The sequence below is a fragment of the Rattus norvegicus genome, chromosome 1 (genome assembly GCF_021556685.1).
Source record: "Rattus norvegicus strain SHRSP/BbbUtx chromosome 1, alternate assembly SHRSP_T2T, whole genome shotgun sequence".
Classification (NCBI taxonomy): Eukaryota; Metazoa; Chordata; class Mammalia; order Rodentia; family Muridae; genus Rattus; species Rattus norvegicus.
Genome location: NC_141534.1, coordinates 187,502,898 through 187,515,238, shown reverse-complemented (window position 1 = coordinate 187,515,238; position 12,341 = coordinate 187,502,898). Strand labels below are relative to the sequence as shown.

General features: G+C 43.4%; 1 protein-coding gene across 5 annotated transcripts in view; it reads right to left on the bottom strand.

Moving 5' to 3' along the window:
- Positions 1 to 12,108, bottom strand: part of Abca14 (ATP-binding cassette, subfamily A (ABC1), member 14) — a 106,551-nt gene extending 94,443 nt beyond the window's left edge. For 2 of the 5 annotated variants that reach the window (NM_001432350.1, NM_001432353.1), the window contains 3 exon segments: positions 3,498 to 3,747; positions 4,081 to 4,167; positions 11,899 to 12,108. In NM_001432350.1, the coding sequence (NP_001419279.1) occupies positions 3,498 to 3,747; positions 4,081 to 4,140 (310 nt within the window). In that variant the 5' untranslated portion in view covers positions 4,141 to 4,167; positions 11,899 to 12,108. 5 annotated transcript variants of the gene reach the window in all.
- Positions 12,109 to 12,341: the final 233 nt, after the last annotated feature.

Sequence of the window (12,341 nt, the reverse complement as noted above, 5' to 3'; positions counted from 1 at the left end):
GAAAAGTCCAAGTTGCCCACATCAACGTGAAAGGCCTAATGCTCATTCTTCTTGACACCATAAAACCCAATCCTGTCACAACAGTAGACATCCCAAAGAGTGCCACTCAACCAGTGATACTCAATCTAATGTATACCTATAGTGTGGAAAACAAATGAGAAATATATAAAATAAAAAATAAATTCCTAATACATCATACATAAGTGGATAAAGTAAAAAATCAACCCTTCTTCCATAAGATAATGGAAAGACTGTATTCATGATTTTGGAGAGAGTAAGTGTTTTTAAATAGATTAGGAAAAATAAGGAGCTAGAGAGATGGCTCAGTGGTTAAGAGCACTGACTGCTCTTCTAGAGGTCCTGAGTTCAATTCCCAGCAACCACATGGTGGCTCACAACCATCTGTAATGGATCTGATGCCCTCTTCTGGTGTATCTGAAGAGAGGGACAGTGTAGGCATATACAAATTATTTTTTTAAGAAAAAGAAAGAGAAGAAACAAAAAGAAAAGAAAATGGCTGTGGCTATAATTCAGTGTCAGCACAGTTGCCTAGCGTGCAATGCAAAGCTACAGGTTCAGTCTCCAGTTCTCTCTCTCTCTCTCTCTCTCTCTCTCTCTCTCTCACACACACACACACACACACACACACACACACACACACACACACACAAACTACAAAGGAAACCACTAACTTTGAGGTTGCGTTGACAGAAAGAGCAATAAATATAAAAAATATCAAGAAAGTGGACTTAACGACATTTAAAAATCACACTTCTTCAAGACACTGTATGGTGGGAAAGTGAGTCACAGACTGAGATCCAAAGTAGATACATAAAGTGTATAACCAACAAATACGAGTGTCACAGTTGTAAGTAAGAAAGAAGAAAGTCAACCCAACAGATAAAACATGTGAGCAGTCTTGCTATAGAAATAAATGCCCGAATGGCTGGTAATCACATGGACTCTGAGTTCACCGAGTCCATTAGGGCTTGGCTCAGCTGTGAGGTGCTGGTATAGGAATGTCCTGACTATGGCTTCCAGAAACAAACAAAACAGACTGTAACCGGAACAAAGCAAGTCAAGGCCAAAGGACCCCACTACATACTCATCAAAATAGCTTTAGTGCTGTAAAATTTTATTCATCAAATTAAAATATTCGTTATAAATTTGTTTTCGATGCAAACAAAACTGTATGCCCTTTGCCTAAACTTTCAAATGATGCTGTCCTCTATGACATGGGCCTTTTAGTAGAATTCAGTAGGCTGCCCCTTGTGTATGCACATGATTCCTGCGTTTATTGGGAAGCTGCCACTGATTTTCAAGCTCCGTCCATTACTTACACTTTCACCAGTGAGGCAAGGTCTCATTGCTCTACGCACTAATCAAACCTCGCTGCTATCTTTTTGTTCCGGTTATGAATGGCATCTCCTTGTGTGATCCGTTATACTCCCCTGAAATGAGCAGCGCTGACCACATCCCCATGCGCTCAGCACTCACTTAGCCCTTCAGCCAAGTCTCTGCTCAGACCTCTTTCTTTTTAAAACACTTGTCTTTGTATGCTTCCATTGCTCAGGATGCTTTATAATTCTATTGTAACCTACTATCACAAAAATTAGTTTGCAAACATTTCTCATCCTTTACGTAGTCTTTCATTCTCCTGATAGTTTCCTTTGGAAAAATATTTTCAATTTTGTTGAAAAACAGTATATTGGTTGCATTTTCATGAATTTTTTTTTGTCATACTTAAGAAACCTTTGTCAAATCCATGGTCATGAGGACCATCTTTTGTTTTCTTCTAAAAGTGTTATAGTTTTGGCTCTTATATTAAGATTTTTAGCCCAATTTGAAGTATTTTTACATATGGTTCAAATATAAGATTCAATAACTTTCTGTTGCATATGGAACATTCTGTTTCCAGATAGCTCAAGAGTATTCTTTCTCCGTTGCTAAGTTTTGAAATAATACCAAAAAAAATCAACTTACTATGCCAGGACCTGTTTATTTCTAGAATCTCCATTCTATATCATTGATAGATACATCTACTTTTGCACCAAAAGCACAGGTGCACGCATGCTTGTGTGTGTGTGTGTGTGTGTGTGTGTGTGTTCAACACTTCAATATTTCTCAATATTACTTTGGCTTGTAGTGACTCACATTTTTATATGAATTTCAGATATGGTTCATCAGTTTTCATAAAGAAGCTCGTAGCCTGTATAGGAGATGTGCCTGTGGCTTGGCATTCAGGAAGATCAGGGTTCACTCTGCCAGTGCTGTGGGAGGCCCCATACTTCTCTGGTCCATGGTTTGAGGCCCTAAAGCCAAATTTCAGCATTGCTTTGGGTTCCACAACAAAGGCAGAGGTCAGCAGACCCACGAGGCTCCTTTTCCTCTGCCTGTTGCTTTGTACCAACAGGACTGATCTCTGTCTACTGCTGACACAAACTATCTGAATCTTACAGCAATTTCAGGGTCTGGTTGACTAGAGAGCAAGTCTGCCTCAGGGACTTAAATACCTTCCTGGCTCTCTATATAAGACTGTCCTCGGTCAACAGCTGTGACAGGCCATACACACGGGATCTCTCTCTCTCTCTCTCTCTCTCTCTCTCTCTCTCTCTCTCTCCCCCCTCTCCTCTCTCCTCCCCCCCCCTCTCTGTTTTTAGGTCTGAGCTGCATCCTTGTCTTGCCTGCAGAGGTGGCCTCTAGCCATTGCTGAGAGGGCCTGGAAATGAGTCTCAGTGACATTTCTGGTCTAGAGCCAGGGTTGAGACCATGAGGTCCATCACTGGAGACCTATAGGCACAATTCATTCCAAATTCCCAGTGGACAGTTCTGATAGCAAGACCATCATTGTAGCAGGCTGTAAAAAAGTCCATGCAGGTACGGGAAACTTTTAGTTCTGAAGGCAGAGACATAGTAGGAAAAACTGCCACCTGGCCATTGTCCCCTCTTGGTGGCTCTCCCAGGTATTAGACACACAAGCTCCTAATTAGTTGACACTTTTATCCACAGGTGGCTGTAAGACTATTGCTGTACTTAGAAATGATGTGAATAAAATCTGTGCACCAAGACAAAGTTCCTGCTTTATCCTAATACTTGACATGGTATCGGGTACTGTCACTTGCCCGGTGAAAGCACTGTTGAAAAGAGAGAATTAGCATCTGCAAAATGTCCCCTGACCCCCACATATGTCACAAATACACACACATGCATGCACATACGCAGGTACACATGTACATGAGTGCACACACATGTATGCATATGCATGCACACACACAAAGGATTGTTCATAACATAATCATAAACAAAGGATAGTTTTATATAACAAAATTAATTTTAGTCATCTCATTTTAAATATTAGATTTCAATAGTGATTATGCCATGAAGACATTTGAACAAAATCCATGGTCTGTTCGGGAGACCAATGCATGAATTACGAAGGTTACTGAATCATACTAAAACATTTCCAGAGAAATACTTCCAATATTTTCCTTTCTGACCTTTAAAGTTGAAGTTTAAATCCTTTTTCACCATCTCAGTAATATTTCTTGCTGCATTACTATCAGAAGGCACGTAAGCCAATTCATAGTCAAAGTTCTGATTAAGGAACCCAGGTAATGTCAAGGGAATAGGATTGAAAATCATGGCAGGAATAAATTTCTTCTTTGAAATTCTGCGTACGGTCAAAGTCCATACAAACAACAGAAATATCAAGATGATCTCCACCACTAAGCCAAACACCTTCCGGCTCTACAACAAAACACAGGGGAACCATGCTAGTGAATGCATGAGCACATGCATGTGTATGCTTCTATGTGTAGCCATGGGTTAATTAACAACACAGCCCTATGTATTCTGCTTTGCCCTACAATGAGAATGCCCCTCCCCTGACTATCTTCCTTGCGTTGCTTATATTTCACTCTCATATGAATTCTATTGATTCTCAGGCTGTTCTTCAGACTAAGCAATGCTAGCCCAGCCGTGGAACAAAATCAACTATAACCAAATGTAGTTAACAAGCTGTTAGCTCCTCCTCTGGCTGCACAGACTTCCCATCTTGCTCCCACAGACATCGTCACTTACCTTTAAGAGGAAGTTTTTCCACAGGAGGACTAAAAATTGCCTCATCAGCAGTGAATCCATTTTACCAGAGAGGGTGGAAGCTCGATGCTTAAGAAATAAGATGTAGCACAATTAAGGTCACGTGCCAAAATATTAAATGTCATCAATAAAAAAAGATTATTGCTTCATCATGCCACGCCTCTATTTTATAAATGGAAAGATAACCTAAAATATATTCTGAAGTAGGTACTTGACTGCTCCTTTATACTTTCATATCAATTTATCAAAACATTGGAGAATAGAGATGTAAATGTGAGCCAACTGCAGGTCCATTTTCACAATGAAGATATACAATGTAAGTGGAGAATATTAGTATTTGGAAAACTTCTACATGTCTCACATGGGATAGACACCTGTTTGATTTCTGCTCATACAATGTTCTGTATGTGGGTCTGTTTACAACATGCCCCTTTCCTCACAGTCACAGAGAGTTTGGCATAATAACTGTGAACCTAGGATATGAGTTCAGATCTCAATTCTTCAACACGCTGCATGCACGTAATTCTGAGCAAAATAATTAACCCATGGCTACTTATCATCTGTAAGTCAGGCAATGGTAGTACTTACCTTACAGGGTTTTCCTCCTTGGGTCAACTGCTACTAGGAGGAGGGTATTAAGGACTATTCATCACATTTTTGGAATTGAGATTAAAAGTATACATAGCGTAAAATTCACCAGCATGAATGTTTTTTTCAGGAATATCAATCTCATTGTCCTATAGCCAATGCCATCATTCTTAATATTTTCATCTTTGAGAATCAAATCTCTGACTCATTAAACAATAGCTTGCCACCTCCCCCCATACCCTGACAGGTATAGCTGTAGTTAACAGGAGGGATTGTCCAGCACCATGGGGCTAATAAGAATGCTTACACAGGAAGGAACTCCAGACACTTGCTATCATGTGGATGGACCTTGAAGAATATTTTAAACTAAAGGAAATAGCCTGGTCCCAAAGTGTCGGGTTCCAGAGAAGATAAAGATAAAAGATTCTGAGGAAACATAACCAAAGATATATGGGAAGCAATTCACGTAATTAAACAGACTGGCTAGTCCTGAGCAACGGTGACACTTGAAATAATAGATCTGCTGACACGGAAGGGAGGCATCTCACTGTGCCCTAACCATAGACGAAGAAAGCTCACAAGGTCCTAACCCTAGACTGCCTGCACCTGAGGAGTGCTGACCCTGGATGATGACAGCACACGCCTTTAATCCCAGGATCATTGCTGTGAATTCAAGACCAACATGGTCTACAGAGCGAGTTCCAGGACAGCTAGAGCTACATGGAAAAACCCTGTCCTGGAAAAAAAAAGCAAAAAAACAAAACAACGACGAAAAGAAGGACTGAGAGCAGGAGAAATCCTCTTCCCTGGGGAAGAGCCCTTAAGTTGCCTTAAGTTGGTTATCCAATACCAAGAGGCCAGTCCTGAAATCATATACATACAAGTAACATTGTTAATGAAACAAACTCCAAGGATTTAAGAGAAATCAAGGCAGTGAACATGTTGGAAGAATGCAGGGGGAGGGGGAAGGAATGAAGCAATTACATATTAACTTTAATAACAACAACAACAATAATAATAATAAAGAAAAACATTTTAAAAACAGAAGAAAATATTTGGAAAATGGTAAAGCAATCAGGGAGACCAGAGGAAATAACAAATGTGCATGTATTTGTTTGAGATGGAGTCTTGCTATGCAACACAGGCTAACCTAGGACTTGGGATCCTCTTGCCTTTCGTTCCTGAGTTCTGATGCTGCAGGCCTGGGTCACCACATCTGGCTAACATTCCTTTTTACTTCTGAGGCTGGTGGGTGGGAGTGGGGATTGAAATCATTAGCCCTGAAATGGATATTCTCCAAAGAATCCTTCAGAAATTAAGCTGTGAAATAAAGGCATTCACAGATGAAGGAAAATCAGAGAGACTTCTTCACAGCTAGTGGGTCTGATCTGAAAAAAAATTAAAAAGAAAGATCTCTGGAGGTAAAAAGAATGATATTGAGAGATATGAAGCCTCAGAGAAGAATAGATCCTGAGAAAGGTGAGGATTCCCCGAGCAGCCTGGGCTAGTAAGATGAGCAGTGTCTGTGAGCTCAGCATTTATTTGGGAGACCCTGCCACAGAGAATCTTCAAATTTGAGGAAGACTCACAACATCAACTTCAGGCACCCACACGCACATGCACAGGCACGCACACACACATGAACAAACACATGCAAATAATAATGCAGACATATCTACACTTCAAATATATGCCATATATGCATATACCCCACACAAACATACATGGGAGAAGAAAATAAAAGGAACTCAAACAAGAAGAATCTTGATTGATCAAGACAAGGAGACAGCTCAAATTACTAAAATCTAGAAACAAGGAGTGAGTGTCAGGTCCAAAAGAAACTATTTCCCCAAATTTTAGTAGTTGGAGAAAAGCCAGCACTGCTCAGAAACTTGTGAAGCTGATTCTGCTCTAGCAAAGGAACCATTTCCCTTATCACTGACAGGAGAGACAGTGGCTAGTGTGGTGCCTATTAGCATACCGAAGTGCATGCTGGCCTCCAGGCTTCCTCACTATCACAAGTACCTAGTTCTCCTCACCTCCCCTACCTTACACTCCCCCAGCTCATCGGCTTCCCTCCCCACAGCTCCTCATTCTCCTTATAACCCTGCTATTGGCTGTCCTCCTCTGTATTTCTCTCTCTGCTGCCCCAAGGTCTCCCTCTGTTCTGTCCTTTCCTCTCTCTCTCTCCACTCTTCTCCTGCTTCTCTCATGGTTAGGTCCAGCCTGCTGGCCATGCTCAGTCTACTTCTTCCTCTCTCTGCTCTGGACTCTTCCAGGTGCCTCTGTTTCTTCTCTTGGTCGCATAGTTTGTGTAATGAGAAGACATCACCAACCTTTTCGACATAAAAGAGATTGTAAGAAAATTCTATGAACAGTTATGGGCCAGTGGTTTTGTCAACCTAGATACAGCTAATTCTAGAAACACAGAATATACAAATTCCAAGAACAAATAGAAGATCTAAACAGACGATTTATAATAGATCAAATCAACAATATAACAACCTTTCAACAAAGAAAAGACAGGATTAGATAGTATCTGAAGTGGGAAAAAATTTATGCTGATTCTTTCTTGGTTTTCCCAATAAGTAGGCTAATTCCTAGGTTAAGACTCAGGCTCACAGTAATGTTCCACTCCAGATACAGCTGCACTGAGGACCTTCACAGGTTAGGGCATCTACAGTTCTTCTGGCTTCATATTTCACTAGAGCACCAAACAGACAGAGGAACTTGTACCCTTACAATTACAGTATATTACTGATGAACAGTACACGAGAGGCATTCAGAGCCAGGGGATGGGGCCCAAGTGCTTCCATCCCCTTCCCAGAGTGCCTCCTTGGACAGCAACCTGTTCACCAGAGGCTCTCTTAGTTCATGAGATTTTCCAATCCAGGTTCACTATGCAATTATGACGGATGAAGTCAATAGACCTTGGAGCTTCAATTGGTCTGCAGCCTTCCTCTGTCTTAGAGATGATAGCCCCAAGCCTCTGATCCTAATAGTTTATTCCATGGGCAACATTCTCCTATCCTGAGGCAAGCTACAGCCTAATGCCAAGAGTCACTGTGTTAGGCTAAACTCACGGGAAAATCAAAAGCAGCTGGTTATGAGTGACAAAAGATATGCCTACTATCAGGGTTTCAAAGAGTGTTGGAGATCTCTGAGCCGGGGACCAGGAACAATGTTTATAAACACATAATATCAACATACATACCACCTCCAGCTCCTGCAAACAGTGGAGGAGGGAACGCTCTCTAACTCACTCCATTACTTGTACCCAAAACCAGAGAAAAACACCAGAAGCAAACTACAGTCCAATACCACCTAACAATATGAACGCAGAACCCTTAGCAGTACTTAACAGTTCTGGATTAACAGAATCCAGAAAAATATTTAGGCATCCTTATAATACAACATCTGGTCACAGTGAAGTAGATTGATTGTCAGATGTCAATTTATTGTTTTGTTTGTTGAAGGCACTGCTTGTCCTTAATACCAGACATCACTTCACCTTGTTACCTAGACAGAGCAACCTGGACAGGGGTCAATGCCATTGAAAACTTCCAGTCCCAGGTGGCTATTGTCTTTAGTGACTTGGCACTTACACCTGTCAACTGTCATATACATCTTGAAAAACAAAAAGATAAATACCGTGTCCTGCCTGCCTGCCTGCTCACCTCGCCTTGTAGTTTTAGGGTATAAAATAAAGGCATACTGGATCCCGAACTGAAGCCTTTCAGGTGCTCTCCTGGCTTCTGCCCACTCCTGGCCTCTCTTCCACTCCCGATGGTGAGCATCTCAACTGAAGTAGAAGAGGCATCGGCTAAGAACACTTGACACATGAGGAGTGGAAGTGCAGTTCCGCAATATGACAGATACATCCTATTCAATAGTGACTAACCTCCTCAGACTACAAGAAGATAAGGCTGTCTGCATCGATTCTCACTCCATATAGTCATGGGAGTGGTTACTAGAGCAACCGGGCAAAAGGAAAACTGGGTTAAAGAAGAACAGGGGAAGGAAGAAGGCAAGAAAGAAAGAGGAAAGAAGAAAGGAGATAGAGAAGAAGGGAAAGAAATCGCCACTGAAACTATAAAGGAAAATAATAAACTCTACTTCCTTTAGAGATGTTTACACACAATATCACATATAGAAAACACTGATGAGCTGGCAAAATAAACTACTGGATCAAGTTTATACTCTCAGACAAGTTGAAGGAAACAGATGAATACACACACAAAAAAAAATCCTTGTTTCTATTTACTAGTAATGAACAGTCTTAAAGATCCAATTACATTTGCAAGGGCATCAGAAAGTAAAATACTTAAGAATAAATTAAGCTGAGAGAGCATGAGACTTGCACACATGGCTTTAACAAAACAAGAAGGGAGGAGAGGGGGGAGGGGAGGGGGGAGGGGGAGGGGAGGGGGGAGGGGAGGGGAGGGGGAGTGGAGGGGAGGGGGGAGGGGAGGGGAAGGGAGGGGGGAGGGGAGGGGAGGGGGAGGGGAGGGGAAGGGAGGAGGGGAGGGGAGGGGAGGGGGGAGGGGAGGAGAGGGGAGGGGGGAGGGGAGGGGAGGGAAGGGGAGGGGGGGGAGGAGAGAGGAGGGGAGGGGAGGGGAGGGGAGGGGAGGGGGGAGGGGAGGGGGAGGGGATGGGAGGGGGGAGGGGAGGGGAGGGGGCAGGGGAGGAGAGGGGAGGGGAGGGGAGGGGAGGGGGGAGGGGAGGGGAGGGGAGGGTAGGGGAGGGGAGGGGAGGGGAGGGGAGGGGAGGGGAGGCTAAGACCAAAAGAAGCAAAGGACAATCCTGTATTCACAGACTGAGAGACCAACCACGGTCACACCAGAAATGCCCCAAATTTGGTCTTCAGCTCAAACCCCAGCTGCCTTGAACAGGCTGGTCCTAGGAATGCTGAATGGAGAACGATGAGGGGAAGGAATCGAGTTGGCAGGCCCATGCTTCCTGATATCAACACTTTTTGCAGCTTGTCAGTCACCCTAGGCATAGATCAAAACTGAGAAAAGCATAGGCAGAGTCTGGAAATGCTCCACGCCCCACGCCTAACGCCTAACGGACATCCTACTCGCCCACTTGCCGGGGAAAGGACACGATTTTCACCAAATGGGCTTAACCAACAATCCCAGGGCAGGGGAGTGAAATTGGGTTTGAATCTTGTGTGCTGTTCACAAAATGGTGAGTGACTTGGAATGGTGGCACCAATAACAGACTTTGAGAATAAACAGAAGCTGTGAGTCATCACTCAACAATGCGTGCTGGGACAAAAGGTGGAAGGAAGGAAGCGTTGCCAAATCAGATGCTGGACACAGAGAGTAGCCCTTAAAATGCAACAAAAGACAAACCAAATAAATAAGAGGCTAAATAAACAAATAAAAATTAGTTCTAAACGGACATTTCCATGAAGAAACAGATAGCCAAAGGCCTCGTTAAAAGATCCCCACATTAGTACTCAGAAAAATGAAAAGTAAATGCTCAGTAGGCCTCTGCTTCCCCTGCCATCCACGTTACGTTCCGTATCAAGGAGAAAACAGAAAAGAATGTGTGCCCAGTGGTGGTGAGTGGGGCAGAGCATATTGGAGAGCAGGTCGGCCGCTTACTTCTCAAAGAGCCAATTGTCCAATTTCTATATGACCCTCCAGTTTCACCCCTAGAAAATATAAATATGTCCCTACCCTGTCACTCCTCCCCCAAAAATGTGTAGACCAGTGAGATGGTTCAGCAGACGAGGACGTTTGCTGTCAAGGTTGATGACCTGAGTTTGATCCCTGGAACCCACATGGTGGAAGGAGAGGACTGACTCCCACATGTTATCCCCTGACCTCTACACATGTGCACACACATGAAGTAAATAAATGTAAAATAAAATATGTAAAAATGTTCACAATGTCATCGTAACCCCAAAGTCCATTCAACTGGTTAACAACTACATATGATGAGGTAATGCCCCACCATGGAGTCTTGTTTGCCCATATAAGGAATGATGTATGTTACGATAGGTAGGAACCTTGAAAGCACTGTGCTAAGCAAAGCGAATATGATTCCCTTCATATGAGATGTCCGGGCTCCACTGATCCAGACACATGAAAAGAGCAGCAGTTGCCGGGGCAGCAGGGAGTAAGCAGTGGAGAGCAGCTGCTTAATAAGTGCAGGATTTATTTTGGGAGTGAGGAAATATTCTGGAATTAGGACAGACATTACGAGTGTGGTAAAGGGCACTCAAAAATATGGCTAAACTTATGTTGTGTGTTACTGTAATATTTTAAGCCAGTGAGATTAATAAAGAACTATTTCTCACTGTAGAGGAGACACAGAAGTCAAGTAACTTGCCTCAAGTTAGGTTAAGACTAAAGCCACTAATTCTGGATCCTAGAATTCTTCCTTCTAGCCCCCAAACTGTGAAAATGGTCCTTATCAAAATGGAGTCATGGTAGGTGGGATGGTGCGTGCTGTTAACCCCAGCACTAAGGGGACTGAGGCCAGAGGATTGCCATGAATTTGAGGACAGCTTTGGCTATATAATGAGTACAGGTTAACAGGTCTTAAAAATAATAAAGGGGCAGGGAGGGGAGGGAAGAGAAGAGAAGGGTCATAATCAAACAGCCACACCAAGAGTTGAGAGGTTCAGAAGGTAACACAGGCACATACTGCACACTAGCCCCAAGAATGCCTAAGAGCTCTTTTCTTCTGTTTGCTTTTTGAGGCAGGGTCTTGTGTTGAACATGCTCTATCTCCTGCCTCAGCCTCCAGAATGCATGGATTACTTACGCACATACACTCCGCACACTGCCTCTTGCTACGGAAGTCACCGTCACAGTCTCCTCTAGTGAACTGCAGTCAACCCCTGCAACAAATCCTTGTCAGCCCTAAGCTCTGTTTCAAAACCCAGGGCGGTGGACTTCTGCCCTTAGACGTGTCCCGCCTCCATCTTTGAGATTGATGTGCCTTGTGTCCACAGCATGCACTGCTCGGACACTAACTCTTTAGAGAAGCAGTTCTCAGCGACCCTTTCACAGGAACACATATGTTTACATTATGATTCATAACAATCGCAAAACTATAGTTGTGAAGTAGTAATAATTTTATGGTTGCGAGTCATCACAACATGAGGAACTGTATTAAAGGGTCCCAGCACTAGGCAAGTTGAGAACCACTGCTTTAGACAGTCAGTTCTCTCTTTTAGGCTGGCAACACACGTACACAATAAAATTCGTTCCTAAGTCCCTGTGGGTGGGCGTGGAGGAGTCTAAGGGCAGCTGCGGAGCAGGTCCAGACTTGACACACACCTCTCAGACTACACAACAGCCACGGCCACCACCACGGCCACGAGGGGGCGCGCGTCGCCCGGGCACCGCTCCTCTTCTCAACGCTCTAGCCAACCGCCTGGCGGCGCAGATCCAATCCCGACTGGGGTGTGCGATGGGAACGGGGCGCGCGCCTGAAGGAGCTGCCTGGGTGTCTTCTGAGTGCACCCTGGAGCTTGGCTGGCACACTTGCTCCTTTAGAACCAGAGATTCGTAGTAAAGTCAGCAAGACCGTTGAAGCGATAGCAGAACTCAAAGGTCCAGATAAATGTACTTTTGTACATTTCCAATTTTTTGAATAAATATTTAGAAGCTATTTTAGAGTCATTGGCACTGTCT